Source organism: Myripristis murdjan, chromosome 14 (genome assembly GCF_902150065.1).
Source record: "Myripristis murdjan chromosome 14, fMyrMur1.1, whole genome shotgun sequence".
In the NCBI taxonomy this organism is placed as follows: domain Eukaryota; kingdom Metazoa; phylum Chordata; class Actinopteri; order Holocentriformes; family Holocentridae; genus Myripristis; species Myripristis murdjan.
Window position 1 is genome coordinate 34597117 of NC_043993.1, and position 20397 is coordinate 34617513.

At 41.5% G+C, this 20397-nt stretch overlaps 1 protein-coding gene across 1 annotated transcript; it reads left to right on the top strand.

The window, feature by feature from the left end:
* Nucleotides 1-892: 892 nt before the first annotated feature.
* On the top strand, nt 893-20139 carry LOC115371500 (ubiquitin carboxyl-terminal hydrolase 2-like). Its single transcript, XM_030068914.1, has 12 exons — nt 893-1261; nt 11014-11061; nt 11833-11956; nt 13330-13441; nt 13915-14025; nt 14916-14980; nt 15121-15224; nt 16252-16332; nt 16424-16502; nt 17300-17407; nt 17530-17650; nt 19120-20139. The coding sequence occupies exons 1-12, from the start codon at nt 1109-1111 to the stop codon at nt 19223-19225; spliced, it is 1212 nt and encodes a 403-aa protein (XP_029924774.1). The 5' UTR covers nt 893-1108; the 3' UTR covers nt 19226-20139.
* The last annotated feature ends 258 nt before the right edge of the window (nt 20140-20397 follow it).

Genomic DNA, 20397 nt, shown 5'->3' on the forward strand with positions numbered 1-20397 from the left:
GTCCAGTTGGCATGGCCGGTATTTTAACCTCTCCACCCAGCCTCTTTCTTTCTGTAGCCACTGCTAATCTGACTGAACATTATTCATGCTGTGTCTGTGGCGCTGAGTTCAGAATTTTAAGAGACTTAAATATATTTTATGAAACTTTTTTTTTTGCCTCTTGCCTTGTTATTATAGGCTTAGTAGTGCAGTATAATATTTCTCTACATACACTATCTGCATGACACTGTGTTATTGGTAAATTTCTGTAGTATTCTTTAAAATAATGATACAATTACTATAGCCAAGTTTCTTGTTGCAGATAGATAGATAGATAGATAGATAGATAGATAGATAGATAGATCTGGTAGATCAGCCCTCTGACACCCTCTGAGTCAGAGGGCTCATGCTGCCTTCAGTGTCTCCTCGTATACTCCATTTCCACAACGTGAATCATTGATAGATAGGTATATAGATAGAATATTTTGATTCTTATAATATCTACATTAAATTAAATCAAATTCATTCCTAGAGCACATTTAAAAACAACTGGAGATAAGCAAAGTGCTGTACAACAAAAACACATCAAAGGCAAAAAATCAGTATAACATGACATCAGTACCACAAGACATACTGTGTGTTAAGACAGATGAATGAATAAATGAATAAAGATTGAAGATTCAAGATTCCTTTACTGTTATTGCAAAAGGTACAACGGGACTAATTGGCAATCCTCTTGATGGTGCATTCACACATGCCATTGAAAAAATAGAGCTTCAATGCTAAAATACAGTCATTCGCACCAGATATCGCCTGGAAAGTGCAGCATGGATATCATAATCTCGCTGAATGAAAACGGTCTCTCCCTTTTCCGACGGCACCTGAACGCAACAGCAGACCTGAGGTGTTTACAGCGTGGAGTGAAAGCGGACCACACAAAACACACACCGCCTGTCTGCTGTCCGGTCACCTCCACGGGACAGGAGAGCTGCGCTCCACCTGCTCTGTCTGTGCGGATCATCAGGGCTCTTTGAGCTATAATACTAACATTTTTTTTTTAGTTTAATTACGCGGTGACAGGTGTGCAACACAGCCGCTGAGTACCCGTAGCAGTTCCCCTGCTGTCATCATGCCGTCTATGCGACAGTCGTACACGGTGACGGTGCCGGAGGGACCGGCCGCCTTCCCGCTGGAGAAACCAGACCTGCGGCGCAAGAGTCCGACGGTGTCCCGCTCCATGCTGGTGTCCACCTTCATGGGTCTGCTCATCAACCAGGCCAAGGTGAGCCAGACTGGAGGGACTGGGAGGGAGGAGGCTTTGGGTCACTTCAGAGTCAGAATTTTATTGATCATCGAGGGGAAATCAGGTCAGCTGCAGCTGCTCAGTTCTGAAGGACAGAATTAAATTATAAGAACAATGGAAAGAAATATAAAAATATCTGCTTTACACATGTTAAAAAGTATGTGCCTTATGTAGAAGTTGTATCAAAATTAAGCCTCAGTGTGCATCAATCCTACAAGTGTTCCAACAATAAATACAGATAGATAAGAAACTGAGCATATGTTGGAAAAAGTCTGCCTATATAGGCTACACCTTGTGTGCACAGGGATATTGCACTGGTGAATTGTTGTCAGGTCCTACAGGAATAAATTATTGCACAGCTAAATAACTGCACAGCTTTTACCTGTACTGGAAATTTTAAACCTCAATATTTAAGCAAAAAAAAAAAAAAAAAAAAAAAAAAAAAAAGAATCTGAACACAGTCCTGGGGCTTTTCTAAACTGTTTTTAATGGAGGCATTAAAATAAAATAAAGTAAAAATTGCAAATTTTTTTCAGTCAAAACGTAGCAGTCATTGCCATCAGAATAATTTGTGGATTTATTTATTTATGTATTTCTTTTTCTTTTTTTTTTTTTTTTTTTTTAAAATGTGGTTTAGGCCTGCTGTAACTTATGCTCAGCCAGGTTTTATTTTATCAGAGCATGTCTTGTGAAGGTCAGTCGTGGCTTTAACTCAACAGGTGATCTCACACACCTGTCCCCGCATGGCAGCCAGAGGAAACCATTTGAACTGTGAGGCCTGGCAGCCTGTAATGTGATGCAGAGCCGGTGCAGAAAAGTCAGCTTGGTGAAGGCATGTGACCCTCTGCCCTCCAAAACCTGCAGCAGTTTGTGCAGCAGTGGACAGGAACTCCTTAAAAAAAATCATCATTTGGCAGTGACAGTGGTGGCCGTGTGTGTTTTTTGGTTTATTAGCAAATGTTGTGGATGTTTTCAAGGTAAAGTTGGACTGATGGGTGTGTCACCTCTTAAATTAAATAAATAAATAGTAGAAAGAAACTGTGTTAAGTTAATCTGACTTCCTGTTTTTGCTAATTACTCAGGCTAGTCTACCAGCAGGTAAATGGTGCTAATGCTCTGAAAACAATCTGTCAGCAGCTGATAGCATGCAGATGGGCGGGCATGCTTGTAATTATTTAACATTACCTGGCAGAATAAACTTGAGTCAACTGTTAACACTATTTGCTTGGCTTCACAGGAGTGGCTGAAGACTGGCCACGCGCCATAAATAAAATATTGACATATTTATCCATCAGAATTTGCAATGAAAACACCCAAAACATCAGATATTTAGATGAAGATGTATCGGTGTGTGTTATAATAAGTTATAATCTGGGTCACAGGAGGTTGCAAAATGATTTAGAACTGATTTTTTCCTTTTTTTTTTTTCAAAAGTTTGTCACTAATGTTCTTATGTTGGCTTCCTTTGTTTGTATTATTCACATCATATATACTGGTATTTAACTCCATGTTCTGTATGTATTAAAATGTATGTACATTTGTAATGCATACAGAATTACCTTGGTGAATAGATGTAGTTGTGTTATGCAGTGTTGCCACAATATGCCAAGTACTTGACTTGTTATGTAATGTCTGCTCCATAGTGAAAGCAAATGGGGATTAAAAGGAAAAAATAGCAAAAAAAAAAAAAAAACGTGGTCACAAAAAAGTAATGATGTCTGACATCCATAACCAAATACATTCTCATACACGTGTGCATTAATGCAAAGACGCACTGAATAAGTTAAATGAAATTACATCGTACCTGTTGTGGCCAAATGAAAAGATTGTAGGCGACCTTGAGTTGAACTTGATGGACTTCCATTCAAGTTCTCGGTTCAAGCTCATTACCTGTCATTTATGTGCAAGGTATGCACTTCCTGTACAGACTGTTGTGCAGGCTTTCATGTTTGGACGAGGGAGTGTGTACTTTCTGCTGAAAACACCTTTCATTCATCAAGCTCACTCACCAGTGACCACACCAGCGCCAGAGTCTCATTTGGGGCAAAACTGATGAATTACTGGGTGAATTATTGCAGTTGGGGAGGATGGGATTCTCTTCTCTGTTTCAGGCCTAGTTCCTGATTTAGGTTGATGTGACAGGTGGTATTTTTTACATTAAAAAAATGTTGTACACACTTTGTACTAGAATAAACATGAGGACAACGCTCCCATTTTTGGAGTCTCAACATTTGCTGTGCTTGAGGGGGACTTTGCCGAAACATCCACACCGATAAATCTTTAGGCCCCAAAAATGAGCATGTTGTCCTCCTTACTTTTAAGACATAGACCTAGGTGTTTCGTTAGGATTCAGCACCCATTAAAAACCATTATACATTTTTAGAATTTCGCTGTTAGGCAAAAAAAGACATCACTCCACGAAAAGAATAAAATCTGGCACAAATATACATAACATAACATCTTATTACTCTCTGGAAATGCTTGGAGGGCCAAAAACCTCATTTTCTTTTAAGTATGGTGTGCCTCAGGGGTCAATTTCAGGACGACTTTTATTTTCTTTAAACATTCTTGCCCTAGGGCATGTTATTCGTACACATGGCATTTCCCTTCACTGTTGTGCTGATGACTTGCAGATGTACCTTTTTTTTAATTTAATTATTATTTTTTTTGCTGCCTCTCTGAAGCACTTTGTAACATTGATTTAGAAAAGTGCCCTATAAGTAAAGATTATTATTGTTATTATTATTACTAGTACTTGGAGGGTCAAGAAGCTCACCTGGAGGGCTAAATCTGATCCTAGTTTGGGCTCCTACGTGATGAAGGAGCCTCTTATCAGCACTTAAGCGGTGGAAGTTTGACCTACCTGTGTGGTCTATGTAAGCATACACAAAAGAGGCAGGAGCACAATCTAAAGGCGATAAATATCTTTATCAGCGACCCGCACAGGAGCAACAATCAGAGCGCAACGTTGCATAATAGGAAGGAGCGCTGGCGATAAGGAATGAATGTGTCCAACTCTGCGGCCTTATCATCTGTACAGTACACTCTGTGAGAGCAGTGGCTTCTGAGAACTGCTGACAGCCTGCAGATGTTTGTGTCCTTGTGGGTCGTACAGTTGAGTTTACTAGAGTCTGATCATGGTGCTCTGAGGTCACAGGCAACACTCAGGTCCTTGTATTGGCTGAGGGGATTTTTTTTTTTTTTTTTTTTTGTATAGCCTGGAGACTCTCTGATGTGCATGCTTGTGTTTGTGTGTTGGCTCAATGCAAAAGAGAACATGCTTTCAGGCAGGTGAGCTTTTTGTGTTATGCAAGAGTGGGAGCAACTCATTATTAGTCTGGAATTAATTAGCCACAGGTTTTTTTTGTGTGTGTGTGTGTGTGTAATTGAAATCAGTCATTTTAACAACTCATACATTGCAATGCATTTTCAATCACATTTACTGCAGAGTACAAATTTAGCGCACTCCTCATAAACACCAGAAACCAGGAAACTGGCCAAATGTTAAGTGAAGAATGGTCCATAGAGAAAAGTAATGTAATCTGGCTTTACATTTTTTTTTCTTGTTATTGCAATTAAAAGAATCAAATTTGTCCTCTCAGTCATGAAAAAGAATACATTTCACATTAGATCTCTTTTGCAAAAAGTAACTCACTAACTTTTACTCTGAATAAATTTTAAATGAGCTACTTTTTATTTTACTCAAGTAGATGAACATAATAATCATAATTATCTATTTAACTCTCATCAAAAACAACATTACACAATGCTTTACAAAGAGTACGTAAAACAAAACAATAAAATACACGGTGATGTAAGAATAAAACAGGCAGGCATAAGAAGTGAAACACACTTCTTAAATTATTATAAACCAAAAATGAAACACCAGGGATAAAATGTAAAAACAATGTATGAATTAAATCTGTAAACTTGAGGAGTGCAAGCCTTAAGTGCAAAGTCAAGAATAAAGAAGGGGTTAACACAACAGTTATTGCACCAGTGATTTTATTCCTATTAATATAAAATGCTAGCAAAGTGACAGTGCTCATACATCAGGAGGATATTTTGGTACTTTTTCCGCCCCTGGTGTTTTGTAGGCATAAATTTGTGTTTATCCGTTTCCAAGGGAGTGGCATAGCTGGCACCAGTGCGAGTGCTGGAGAGCTGCCCTCCCCAAGTCACAAGTTATTTGGCCCTGACCAGGCCTGCATAGCTGGCTCAGGACAGCACATTCTCTCTCCGCTGTGCTCTCAACTCATGCCAAACAGTGCGAGCTTCACGCTCAGAGCACCGCAGTCACCTGAACAGATGACATCCTCCGTTTATGGCCTGGTATTTTAAATCTCAAGCCCTTCAATCTCAAGTCAAGAAAAAAATAAAGACACTAGGATTCAGCTACAGTATTCAATGTTTTACACAGAATGAGCCAATTGCCAGTAGTGCGTGCCAATGTTTGAGCACTTTTATCACAAAAAGGAGAAAAAAGGGATGTTTTGAAACAGCATATATCTGACAGAGTCGTAGGGTCTCTGTAGGGAGAAAAAAATATGCAGCTGGGGGAGGAGGGGGAAATATTCTGAAAAAAAAAGCTCTTAAATTCCAAGATTAAAGTTCAAAAATTTACAAGAAAAAATACAGATATTTGCTGAGATTGAAGTGGTAAATTTATGACAAAAAAAAATCACAAATTTGTGAGAAAAAACTCAGAAACTTATTTTTCTTCTATCATGGTATTTAGTAAGAAGGATGTCCTGGCTATTTTTGCTCAGAATCACAATATTGTTTTCCCCCTGAATAAGTCACAGCAATGTCTCTTCAAAGTCATAAAATTAATAAGTTTATGACTTTGAACTCAGACTTGTGTAGTTTTTTTCTCACAAATTTGTGTTTTTTTCCCCTCAGAATATTATTCACCACACACACACTCACACACACACACACACAGCCTCCCTACAGTGACCCTAGCACGCCGTCATACATTCAGGCCACAGTGGCACACTAAAATTCTTTATTGAAACCTGGGAGGTAATAATAATATCACATTAAAACCAGTTCAGGTTAAGGGCTTCCTATAGACAGTAAATGTGTAACTACATCATATCAGTCATAGTAGATCTGGTCAAGATGGACCAGTGCAGATTAGTCTGGATAGGCCAATGTCAGTAGAAACAACAGGAACACTATTTTCCAGGAGGTTATTTTGGAAAATGTTAGCCGGGGGGAAGTCCACTTCAATGGCAGGAGGCTAACAGTTAGCATTTGGAGCATCCAGCCAGTATCCAGCACTCAGTAACAATGAGAGGAAGACAGCACCACTACTGTGCTACAGAACAGCTAGGAGAGGAGGTGAAGTAATACCATATTTTTCAAAATGGGTGAACTATCCCTTTAACATCCAAACACTGGCAGATTACAGTCTGCATGCTTTCTTTAAGTTTCCATACAATGATCATCAACATTGAATTCTGCCCCTAAAGCTGTTGTATACTGTTATATCCTGCCCTGATTGTAATGATTACAGCGCCCCTATGTTATGCTTACAATGCCTTTCATAGGGCCCTTTAACGCCTTATGAGCAACTCCAGTAAAATATTACCTCAAGGCCCTGTCTCTGCATAGCTGTGCATGCCATTCACACTTCACCTCCAAATGTTTGACTTGTGCAAGCCACACCTAGGAGGCATTTGGTGCTTGTTCAAAAGAAAGAAGCGACGCTCAAGTGGTGCACTCTTTTCTCTCTATGTGCCTTGGCATCTATTCATGCACCACCTTTTTCACCTGCACTTTATCACCAGGGTGTGAAAAGCGAACCGCAGCTGTTTCGGAGGCAGAGAAGTATGAGTTAACTTTAAACTGTTGATGATGAAATGGCCTCAAAAATAACTTCCATCAAAATCCGCTCCTGTTTTTGCGACCATTTCTTTTGCACCACCAGTGCAGCTACAGTAAATGAAGAAACCTGGTGGCTGAATTGTGCATAAACATAGTAATAAAATTCGATTTTTCCATGTCCACCAACAAATTACATTTACTTCCTTCACTGTAACTGAGTGCATTTGTGTGTACTTTGATGAGCGCTAATTTTACTGCACCACATTTTAAATCATGCTCACGACACAGTTTGCATCCAGACCAGATGTGGGTGAATATTTGCAGTGGCAGCTAGACTTTTTATTTTTACAGTCACGGTGGCATTTTAAAGTAAAAGTGGCAGCGTGAAGCTACAAGGACCGCAAACAATGACAACAATGCAGCAATGCCCAAGAAAAAAGGATTGTTAAATGAAAAGTGGTTGAAAGAAGGAAAGAGGACAAATTGGGGGGATGGCTGGTGTTCAGCGCGCCACAACATGACAAGCTACTGTTCGTTCAGCTCAGTCGCCAGGAAAAAATGTTGGCATTTTAAGTTTCTGCAAGCCGAGGATACGTAGAAGAAAAATCTAAAAACTGGAAGTGTCTGGCAAGAAATCTGAGTGGCTGCTAAAATGTGGGCATCCACCAGACACCGTGGCAGGTGGGCCAAAAAGTTAATCTGCCACCCTGATTGCATCATTGCAACTCGCTAATTGGAGAGTGCATGTGGGTGTGTGCTGTCACTGCTTTTGGAACAGAATGTAACTTCGTGGAGCAGAAACAGAACAGGGAACACCCATGGGTAATGACTGACATTGTTACTCAATTTACCGTCTTGGTTTACATATCCGTGGAAATCTGCGCACGTGTGCTTGCGTGTGTGTGTGCGTACCTTCAGTAATGCTGACGTTTGTGTGATGCCACCCTGACTCTGTGTTTTCCGCCTGCATCTCCTCAGCCGTCAGCAGAGGCGTTGATGCGTAGCGGCGGGGACTCGGTCCGTGCCATCGCGTTACACTGTTACCATGTTCCCTAATCTAATTTGTTCAGGCTGAGCTGCAGGGCAGACACCAATATGTAACCTGTAAAGACTGGAAACTCTCTCTGGGTTCCCTAGAAATACAGTTATTAGTGGAACAGACAGAACATGGTCATCCATTCACCACAAGGCTTGTTTATTATCCAGCTCAGTGATTGGTGGGTGCCACGCTGAGCCCAGTCGACTCTGGGTGGCTCCACTGAGGGTGTAGCATGTTGCAAAAAAAGTCCCTGCACCACATGACAAACAGCAGGGTTGGACCAATATAGCAGTTTGCCATATCAGACTAATAACAGCCTTTTGTTGAAGTTCAATAGGCCTAACTGGTGGGGCAGTGACATTCCTCTATGACCAGGACGACGTAAGATCACTCTGTGAAGTTTCATTGTCTTGGAAAGTCACTCTGCATATAAAGGGTAGGATATGCCACATACCTGAGTGGGTGTGGTAGGTCTTTAACACTATAGGAGTTCCACATTTCTGGGTTTTCAATGGCACAAGATTCTGTTGGAAAAACACTGAAAACTGTCATTTTACTGAATTTCTTGGGCACAGAAATGGTCAAAGGTTAGGTAAGGAGTGAGCATATTCAGCAGTTTCGGTCCAAAACTGGAAAGATGACTCAGTCGAGTACAAACCTCTAAACCAGTGGTTCCCAACCCAGTCCTCAAGTACCCCCTGTCCTGGAGGTTTTTGTTTCAGCTCGACTCTTTCACACCTGATCCATATAGGGCTTCATACTGATTGGCTGAAACAGATCTACCTGAAGAGGGCGTGCATGAAGGTGCAAGGGCCTTAATTGGATCAGGTGCGAAACAAAAACCTCCAGGACAGGGGGTACTTGAGGACTGGGTTGGGAACCACTGCTCTAAACAACACTATGCAGTTCTCGAGACATGCCATTTCCACGTCATATAGTTGGCAAAATTATACCTTTGCCAATTCTTATTTCTTAATTCAGTTCTTATTTCTGTTGCTGAAGTCATGCACCTTTTTGTTACTGGCCACGCCCACCACCACACTCCCTTTTGGCCAGTCGGTGTGAAAGGTTAATCAGTTCTCTCTTGCGTTGAGACCAAGCTTTCCACAAAGTTTTGCCATGTTGTGTGAAGTCATTTGGATGTTTTGTGTGTTTTTGTGATTGGCCACGCCCACTGCCACACCCCCATTTTGGCCAATGGGTACAGTCCGCTATTTCTTGTCCCGTCACCAAGCTTTCCACAATTATTTTCCATGTTAAATGGATCCACCCGGAAGTTGTATGCCTTTTTGTGATCGGTGACGCCTACCGCCACGTCTTTTGACCAATCAGCATTAAAAGTTAATCAGCTTTTAATCAGCTTTTGTAACTTTTGGAGGATATCACTCTAACCCTAACCCTAACCCCAGGCTAACCCTAACCCTAACCCTAGGCTAACCCTAACCCTAACCCTAACCCCAGGCTAACCCTAACCCTAACCCTAGGCTAACCCTAACCCTAACCCTAGCATAACCCCCGTCCAGCTCTGTTGGTGGAGTATATCAGCATTACTATTGGTCAAATTGGTAGCACAGCCAGGAACCAACAAAGTCTGGCTTTAATCTGGTTGATTCTTGAGTTGATGTGTGTCTCTTCATATAATCTGTGCCCGTGCTGCTTTATTTAGGTACCTGTCCTGTTATGTTCTGTAGAGCCTCTCTGCTGGTGAGCACCACATGCTTCACATATTTCCCTGGTGCCGTTGTTTTATCCGTGGTGGCTGGGAGGACAGGCTCGTGAGCGCAGGGAGAAGTCACGGGTACATGGTGATATTTTGTGGAGGGATGTTGACATGTTTTGCATGAGGAGCAGTCGCTGATTTGATTTGTGGCAATGGCATGCCACGGTGTTTTTATCACACAGTCCTTCAAGGCTCCCACATGGCAGACGATATAGGTGGGTGTTATCACCTGCGAGACACCGGCGTGCATTGATGTTTCGCTTCTTCAACCCCAGAACATCTTCCAGTGGCGGAGCAGAGCCGCGGGGAGGACGTCTCCCTGCCGCTCCTGCAGCCGCCCACGTCAGGAGTGTTTCAGAGCCTCACACTCAGCTGTCACAGTCTCACCACAGCTCAGCTCCTGAAGGAAACTGAAGGAAATCGGCTGCAAACTCTTGGCTCTTCTCTCACGTTAGTTTGTACTGTGTGGGTTTCATGGCGAGAGTTCAAGAGAACTTATCATTTTTATTAGTAGCCGTAGTATTTGGCTCCTCTTGCCTCACCACTGGCTCAAATCTCTAAATCACCTTTGGCTCCAATAGTTCAAAACAAAGATTTTATTATTTAGTTTTATTTTTGAGTACCATTTTTATCATCCACCAGCATTTGAGAGTTCCTGGAAGTCAAAAACGATGATAAAACAGGGTTTGGAAGGCCGCATTTTCTGCAGTAGTGTTACTGCAATAATGTGTTGAATAATGCACAACTTTTAGCAGCTGTCAAAAATCACTTTGCTGACATTTTCAGTGTGTTCTTTAGGGGGGGTCTTGGTTGGGTTGAAGTGATATTTTTGAGTTATTTTTGAGCACTTTTTCCACCCATGGTTAAAATGACTAAAATAGTGTGAGCACTCAGAAAGTGAAACCACAGAGCGGAGCATTTAGGTCGCCCAGGTAATGTCCTGAACCCTGGCACATTTTATTTATCTGAATATGAGTCATTCCACGACGTCACCCCCGTGCTTCTGGACACACTGTTAGTCTTCAGGGTCTTGGTTTGCAGTATCTGTTTCCCATGTCCTTCCTCAAAATAATAATAATAATAATAATAATAATAATAATAATTGAACTCAAACCTCTTTCCTGTGTCCTCTCTGATCAGAACAAGAGTCCTCAAGGCCTTGTGGGACTAAGGAACCTGGGCAACACTGTAAGTCTTCCAACACTGAAAATGTAAAATGCATCTTACACGACAGATAAGGACTTTTTTTTAGAACTTTTTTTTAGCAAATATAAAAAAGCTGGAGATACACATCCTTTTCAGAGCAGAGCCAGTATCACTGACAAGCCAAGGTTTAGGGTTTATTTTAACATTATTTTAAGTCTTGTGCTGTTATTAAACTGGAACATGTGACCGCTGCACATGAAGGGTTCTGTTATGCCTCATCCCTTTAAGGAAAAGGTCCGAATGTGGCTCATGGAAAATTTAGGAATGCTAATTTATCTTTAAATAATGTCTATCTTTAATCACTGTTTTGGTTTTATTGTATTATCTATCATTATTTTTTTCCTCCATACATGTAATGATGATTTGTATATACAAGTTACTGTCTATTTTATCATCCATTTTGTCATTTATCACCAAAGACCACAATGGGGAGTAAGTCTGATGACTTTATTGAGCCATCTTTGACGATGTGACCGAGATATTGAACTAAATGTCTGGCATTTTATTTCTGTCAGATCAACTAAAATAAAATAATAGCTGGCTATTGGTTATCAGCAAATTATTTTGATTTCTTCCAAAAACATGGGAAAAAGGCGATGAGTAAATTGCAAGGAAATTATCTGAAAATTAGCAAGAAAATATTTTTAAAAATCACAAAACTACATTTACAACTTTTAAAACAATTTTCTGTTCAATGTTTCCATCCTCCCTCTTCTGTAGTGTTTTATTTTTCTTTCTCCTTATGATTCCAAGTGTTTCATGAACTCCATCCTGCAATGTCTGAGTAACACGCCGGAGCTGAGGGATTACTGCCTGAGGAACACACACCGCACCGACCTCAGCGGCAGCTGCAGGGCCAAGACCGACCTCATGGAGGGTAAGACGCTCCGAGAGCCACCACAGCGGCCTGGGATCTGCTAGACATGTTAACCTGCTTATTTTGTCTTCACTGCCCGGATCTCAGAACACGGTGGACGTGTGTGTTATTTTAGTGACCATTATGGTAATAAACTGTTGTGTCACTCCACAGTTTATAAAGCCTACATACTTCATAGTCCTTGAACTTTATACTGTACATCACAGTGCTCCAATAAAAAAGTGATAAGTGTTGGAAGATTTGGTCTCTGATGTAAGGATTCACTGGAAGACTGAGCAGGGAGGAGTGTATGCTCCGTCACCCAAAAAGACCAAATCAGGAAGAAACCCCCAAAACACCAAACAACATCTGGATGTTGTTTTTTGGGTTAAATCTTGTTGGTCCGTCATCGACCAAAAATAGCTGTTGAAAATTGGGCAGTGTTTAGTCCGTCTGATTTTCAGTGTCTTTTTAACAAATTTTCGCAGGGTGGGTGAGCCTGTCATGATCACATTTTATGAAAATGACATCCTGTGGTGCACAAAACTGGGCTAAACATTCAAACCAACAGACATCAATGGAACTTTTCCATCAAATCGCAGTAAAGATGAGCAGACGCTGGTTAAGAAGACGCACAATCTCAGGCTCAGATCGGGTTCGGACAAAAACATGCGCAAAATCCACGCTAAACTCAGCATTAAATAACCTCATTTTATATCTTTTAGCCCCATTGAACGCCATATATTCTACTGTTTAGCAAGTGCTCAGCACTGCCCCTCATGGCCAAAAGACTGTACTGCACTGTCTCACAGCCGCCGGTGGCAGTGGCTCAGCGTTTTCTCTCTGTAGGCTTTGCTTGAACTCACACAGCAGGCAAGAAAAAACCCGCAGATAAAAGAAGGGCACCACAGGGAGAGGGGACTCCTTCCTGGCCTTCCTCCCTGACATTTATTTTTAATTATTGATCGGAGAGTATATAATAAGATTTTGTCCACTCATGGCTGCTTTTAATACTGCAAGATACAATTATAAGTGGAGCTTTAGTGCATGAGGCTGTCTGCCCTGGTGGATTAGTCTTACAGAGGAAGCTGCAACTGGTGATGAAGGGTCTATGTACTCTTTTTGCATCATAGCTTGATTTGCATGCATGTAAAATGTAAAGTATATACATATTTTAGATATGATGCTGAACATGCAGAAGCACTGGTATGGTCCTTTAAGTTACCCACTGTCTCTTATATAGTAGCGGACCCTGTTTGAATTTTGGTAAAATTAAGCTTTTTTTATCAATGGCATGTTTTGCTCTGTATGTCTGCTGTTCATCAGCGGCCAGGTCTGTTTGTTTCCATCATTTTCATGGCCTCGTTTTCTTGCTGCTGTTCTCTCTCCGTCAGAGTTCGCTAAGCTCACTCAGAGCCTGTGGACGTCCGTGAACAACGACGCCATCAGTCCCTCCGGTTTCAAGACCCAGATCCAGAGATATGCTCCAAAATTTGTGGGCTACAAGTAAGCCTCCTCTGTACATGCTGCATGCTGGTAGGGAACTGAAGTGGCGAGTAAAGATAAGAAAGAAAAGAAAGAGAGATAGAAAGAGAAAGAAAGAAAGCCACTGGCCATTTACAAGTGGAACTCCTTTTTTTTTTTTTTTTTTTGTAACATTTTCCAGGCTAAATTGAGGATTAGACTGGCATATGGGTTGATACTGGGCTTTTATTTGAGATGAGATAACATGATGACTGTGACGCTTACACTTTACTGTAGAACTGGGCAGTACTGGTGGTTTATGGGAGGCTGTTAACCTGAATTCAAAACTACTACTAAAGCATTATTATTGCATTGTGCACGCAGGTACATCAGTCTGTTTGATCATTCATTTATTCATATTCTCAGTTATAATGGAGAATCTCAGCGTGTTGTGATGGTCTCCACCCTTACAAGCGTAAAAAAAGAGTAAAAAAAAAAAAAATCTCTCTCTCCAGCCAGCAGGACGCCCAGGAGTTTCTGCGTTTCTTATTGGACGGTCTCCATAATGAGGTCAACAGGGTGACGGTGCGCCCGAAGGCATCCGCCGAGGACTTTGATCACCTCTCGTAAGTCAGCAGATCCACCACCTCTCACCTCTGAGGCTAATGAGTCACTCATAACTGGCCACATACTACAAAAAGCAATCATCAGATATCTAGAAGAGCAGACTGGCATAAATGCACGTACATTAAATGATAATATGTAAAGAAATGTGATACAATTACAATTGTTAAAGGAAGATTCAGGGATAAAGTAAAGTAGCTATAATAAAGTATGATAACAGAGCATTTTTTCACCTTCCTCTTATTACATGATTTGATGATGCATTTTTGCACACATTGGATGCACGTACTGTAATCGCTGTATACACTCAGTGTCCACTTCCTCAGCTCCACCTGTCCAGTCTGATGCAGTTCAGCTCAGCAGCTCTGCCATAAATTCTACCTTTTTAACAAAGTTTATAATGTTCATTTTGTGTTGACATTGTGCAGAATGTGTCACTTTAATTCTGTGTTTATTACTGAGGCTGTAGTTTGCAGAGGTCTTGTACTGGACTGCATTATACTGAGAGGTGTTTCTAATTTTTTGTCCTCCCTATTCATATACAATGACAGGGGACAGAATAGTGGAAACAGCTGTCAGTAAAGTGCAGTTCAGTCCAACAGCAGCACTAACTATGAGCTCAATGCCAAACATGGAAGTGAATGAACACCTCTGTTACCGTGACAACAAGACAAGCTGAGCATTATAGGCAGCAGGAGAGGAAACTTTATGGCACAATGGGATTAGATTGGATTAGATTGTGCAGGTGGTCCTAATAAAGTGACCACTGAGTGTGTGGTTCTGTCTGTCTCAGCCTGCAAAGCTATCAAGGTTGAAACTTCCTTGAAGGCAACTGAGAACATTGAAATTTACAAATGCCTGAGAGATTCACAATTTGGTTTACCCCACACAGGGATGATGAAAAAGGCAAGCGGATGTGGAATAAATACCTGGAGAGAGAGGACAGCAAAGTGGTGGGTAAGTGATTGGCTTTCATGGACCATGGCAGTATGATCAGCAGAGGCCCTCCTTGGATGTGCGTGTGTGTGTGTGTGTGTGTGTGTGTGTGTGTGTGTGTGTGTGGTGTGTAACCGGACATGCTGTGTGTCTCCCTGCAGATCTGTTTGTGGGCCAGCTGAAGAGCACGCTCACCTGCACCGAGTGTGGCTTCTGCTCCACCGTGTTCGATCCGTTCTGGGACCTGTCTGTACCTATTGCACAGGTCAGCACGCACGCACACACACACACACACACACACACACACACACTCAGTATACAGAGCTGCACTGTGGTACTGGCAGTGGTCTCATCATCTATGAGGGTCCATAACATAAATTCTGAGGCCATAAGCATACATATATAGCAGGGGTGTGTGGAAGCACAACTATTTGTATTTGTATTTATATTGTTTTGGGGCAAAATAATTCAGATTCGGAAACATGGACATGGCTCAAACCAGAGGTGATTTTTTTTTTTTTTTTTTTTTTTTTTTTTAGATCTTTGGATTTTTAACCACAAAGAAATATAAACTGACTGAAATTCCTGCTTATTTAAACAACTTTGTCACAGTGTTGGGTTGTATAGTTAACTGGGTGTTCACTTCCATGGTGCAGCAAAAAAGTCCTGGTTCCCATTTTTTTTTTTTTTTTTTTTTTTTTTTTTTTTTTTTTGGGAGGAAATTAAACAGCTAAGATGAAACTACCTGATAGTACTTTCCCAAATAATTGTCAGTGCTCAAAAAACCCCAAAACAAACAAACAAAGGGTACCAGGACTAGCATAATCTGCTTTATTCACGTTTTTTTTTTTTTTTTTTTTTTTTTTTTTTTGTGCTAGAAGTATTATTTTTAGAGCTGTTTTGCTGCACTATGAAAGAGACTCCCATCACACCCAGGATGCTTTAAGTATCATCAATAAATCATTAGCTACCACCATAATGTTTAGACATTGCTTCAGGGCACAAACAGGAAGAGGGTGAAGTTCTAGTTCAAAAAAAGCAAATGCTTACAATTAGGGTTACCCCCAATGTTAAATGTTAAATATCTTAAGTGGAAATTAATATCCAAAATTATTCCAGAACCTCACACCAGGCTTATAGCATCGCATGTAACATCCCAGCTCTCTACCTTCATCTCTCTTGCTTTCTCTCTTTAATACACAAGTGTACACACAGCCTGACACACACACACACACACACACACTAATCTGTTCAGTTTGCTGATGTCTGACTGGATTTCTTTGTCTCCACAGAAAAGCTCAGAGGAGGTGACTCTGAAAGACTGCTTGAGACTCTTCACCAAGGAGGACGTCTTGGACGGTGAAGAGAAACCGGTACGATGCCCCCACCTCTCCAGAACTGATATTTCTTTGGCTTACCCGGTTCCATCCTCTCACTGCCTCTCTCTCTCTCTGTGTCTGACAGACATGTACCAGGTGTAAAGCCAGAACAAAATGCACCAAAAGGTTCTCCATCCAGAAGTTCCCTCAGATCCTCGTGCTTCGTATCCTTGCATGCCGACACCATGTTGAGCGACTGTCGGCTCCATGCTAACACTTTAGCATCAGAGGAAGCTGAGTGTCAGCAGGCCTCTAGCCTTATCCAGAGAGTCAGCTAATAACTAAAGTTGGTGGTAGTTTTTAGTTTGTAGATTAATAAATGAATAGATTAAAAGGTTAAAAATGAAATGTTGATGCAGCTGATGTGTGAGAGGTTGATTTTTGAAACTATTTCCGGCGAGCTGCAAGATTAAAGTCGTAAATTTACCAAAGGGTATTCTCTGAAATTAAAGTGGTACATGTACAAGAAAAAAAATGAGATTAAAGTCACACATTTATGAGGAAAAACTCACAAATTTGCAAGAACAAAACTTGGATTTAACAAGAAGGAAGTCTGGACAGTTGGACTTTGAAGAGACGTTGCCGTGACTTTGGCTGATTCAGAAGAAAACAGTACTGTGATTCTGGGCTCAAATCACCAGGATTTCCTTGTTCCTGAATCCCATTGCAAAGTAGAATTTGATCCAACCTCGCAAAGTCAAGCCATAAGGTTCCTCATAAAAAAAGCATTAAATTTGTGACTTTATAATCTCATTTTATAATCTCTTTTTGAGTTTTTTCTTGTAAAAATATGACTTTAATCTCCCTACAGTGGCCCTAATACACCGTCATAATACAGATGTAACGTGTGCAGCACTGTGATGAATGAGTAATGTGTTGTGCTAACCAGTGAGAGCTGAACAAACAACTGCAGCCTCTCGAGTTGTGGATGTTCCCTTCCTTGACTCGCCGTTCCTCCCAGACCTGAAGCGCTTCTCGGACTCTCAAATCCGGGCCAGCAAGCTCTCCACCTACGTCAGCTTTCCGCTCAAAGAGCTGGACCTGCGGGAGTTCTCCTCGGAGAAGAGCAGTAAGCACTCAGATGAAGATTATTGCAACCAGCAGAGAGGACGCGATTGTTTCCTCTGTGCTTTTACTTCGATCTAATTCGAGTTTATTTTGTGATTGGCCCTGGTTTTTGTCTGCCTGCAGAGCATGCGGTGTACAACCTGTACGCAGTGTCCAACCACTCCGGCAACACTTTGGGAGGCCATTACACCGCCTACTGCAAGAACCCCGTGCTGGGTGAATGGTACAGCTATAACGACTCCAGGTATCCACTTCCTGCATCACACACACACACACACTTTCAGATATTTACTCAGCAGTTTGGCACAAGACTGCGTGATACGAGTTTTATAAAGGTGTGTCAACTGCCTGCCATCAATAACATTTTATTGATGGTGAATTAAATCTGCATCTCTCAATCTTAAGTAGGTCAAGTATGTGTATGTGTGTGTGTGTGTGTGTGTTAGGGTTGGACCAGTATAAGTATTGCAGTGCCAGTACTGGGGGTGAATCTGATCTGGATTCTTGGGGGCTGATACCAGTCACCTTTTTTTCCCCTCATGATCGCTCGATTCCAATTTTTTTCTGTGAAAAGTTCACATGCAGAAAACAAAAAAGCAGCTCTTTCTGAAAACCGTGACACAGCTAGCCAACATCGATCCACAGTCCTCAGTTTTGTTCTGAACTATTTACCACAAAAAACACCAGCAATGTACCTTTTTGCGGGTAAATAGGTACATTCACTGCTGGTGTTTGGTAGTAATATTTTCTACATTTATTCGTTTAAAATACTAAAACTGTTTTGATTTTTCCATAGCTACATACCAAACTTCTGTGCACCTACGTCTGCGGTGGCCTAAATTTGTGGAATGAGTTTAGTGTCGTAATTACACTTTGAACTCCTCACATGACAAATCCTGTTTTCCAAAACACGTCTTTCACTAGGTTTGAAATAAGCTGCAATCCCAAAAGTATTATGACAGGAAGTTCTTCCTTTTCCACGTGAGAATTGTTTTTGCAATCTCACTGTCAGGGAATGTAGTTGGGGTTAGGTAAAGAGACAATAATACTTATCACCCCGTGTTGGACTTGTTTGCACGGGCAACAGGGGAGAGCAAAATGCTAAATCTTCTTTCTGTTTTGATGTATATAAATGTATACAATCTTCCCATACTCCTCCTGGGGTAATAGGAATTAGGGTTGGGAGTGGGAAGGGTTAGGGTTAGGGTTAAAACAGCTGCCCCATATCAATGCGTGAATTCAAAGCATAATGACAGTCCATATCCATGGTGCTTCATTGCTGGATGTGGATATTTGTGTTTGTTGGCAGTCCTGATGCTCCAACTGCTGGTTGGTGGAAACCTTAGCTGTGGTCGAGGGGAATCTTCCCGTGACTTTTCCTAAAATTTGAAGCTCAAACTCCCACCTGAGACTCAGTGCTTCGTCCAAGTCACTCTAATCCTCCTGCCTATTTAGTAATCTGCAGTAAGCTCATCTAAATTACTGTGCCCAGCAGCGGTGCACGTGCGTGTGCACAAGATGTGATTGGACTGAGATCACGATGCCTCCTTAAGTTGTTCCGATTGGTTGAGTCACCCTGATGGGAAATGAGATCATGAGATAAATGAGAAGGAGCTGTTGCTGTTGAGTTTTTCTAAAAGTCCAGTAAATAAAAAATTCTGCGTTGGCTGTGTAACATGTAGTTCTGTAACAGTAACTGTGTTTTCCCTGCAGGGTGAGTCCAATGTCCTCCAGCCAGGTTCGCAGCAGCGATGCCTACGTCCTCTTCTACGAGCTCACTGCCTCCCCGCACATCAAACACCAGACGCACCGGCTCTAGGCGCCGTGGACGACCGCTGATCTGTGCCGATCTGGACCTCAGCCGGGTCAGACGCTGCCGGCTGTGAGACGGCGTCGCCTCTGTGACCCGCCATGGAGACGGGCCAGGCAATATGGACCACAGAGACATTTTTCTAAGGAACACTTTGAGGGAAAGGGGATGGAAAGGGCAAACAGCGAAGCCGTCTTTCCATTCAGCTGATGGGTTTGGATTCAATCAGAATTTCAAACAAAAGGCACTTATGGGTTAGGGGGGTCGGAGGAGAAGACAAAGCAATGAAGGAGAAAATCATCTGTGTCAACAAAGGTAAATCCAGGCACAGACACAACTACCGTAAAATGTCTTCAGGGTGGACATGGAGCAAGGACTGAGAAAGACACGAGCTGAAAACTGCTGCATTTTTAATCTCTCTTTGTTCAGCAAATAAAGGGATTTTACATCGAGCTCAGTTGTACCTGGACCTGGATTTTTATTTTTTTCCTTCACACCGGATGTAGATTTTATGAAACATTGTTTTTGGTTTCCTTCCGCACCGTGCTATGCACTTTGAACATGGACGACGAGCCTGAAGGTCATTACTTCACGAGGACTCTGCAGAGAAAATTTCACACTGACGGCGTCTGTAAATTATTCTATTTAATGAAGAGGCTGATGATTGAGAGTTTGGCATCTGGTGCCACCTAGTGTCAAAAATGGACGTGTGCTGCTTGGAAATGCCATAGTTTCCTCAATGAATCATGGAAACACATTTTATTTTTGTACTTGTGGGGCAACAAGGTGAATGTAAATCTGCCGTGGCACTGCCATATCCCCGCACTGTGGCACCGTGACAAACAATACTCCATGTAATACTGTTCATTTGCCAGTTCAATATCTAATAAATTAATAAAATACAATGTTGGCTGACACAGCAACTCTTGTTTGTTTGTGTATTTATGTGTGTTTATGTCTCTGTAACCTTTATTTAACCAGGCGAGGCAATTAACTGTCTGAAAGCTGAGCAAAGTCATTGGATTTCTGGGAGGAAAAGGCGATGAGCAAATTAAGAAGAAATTGCCTGAAACTTTGTTTGTTTGTTTGTTTGTTTGTCTTAACTCTGAATCCATTTCCCTGCATTATAGAACATATCCCCATTGTTCTCTCTTGTAGCAGATATAAGACATTAATTCAGA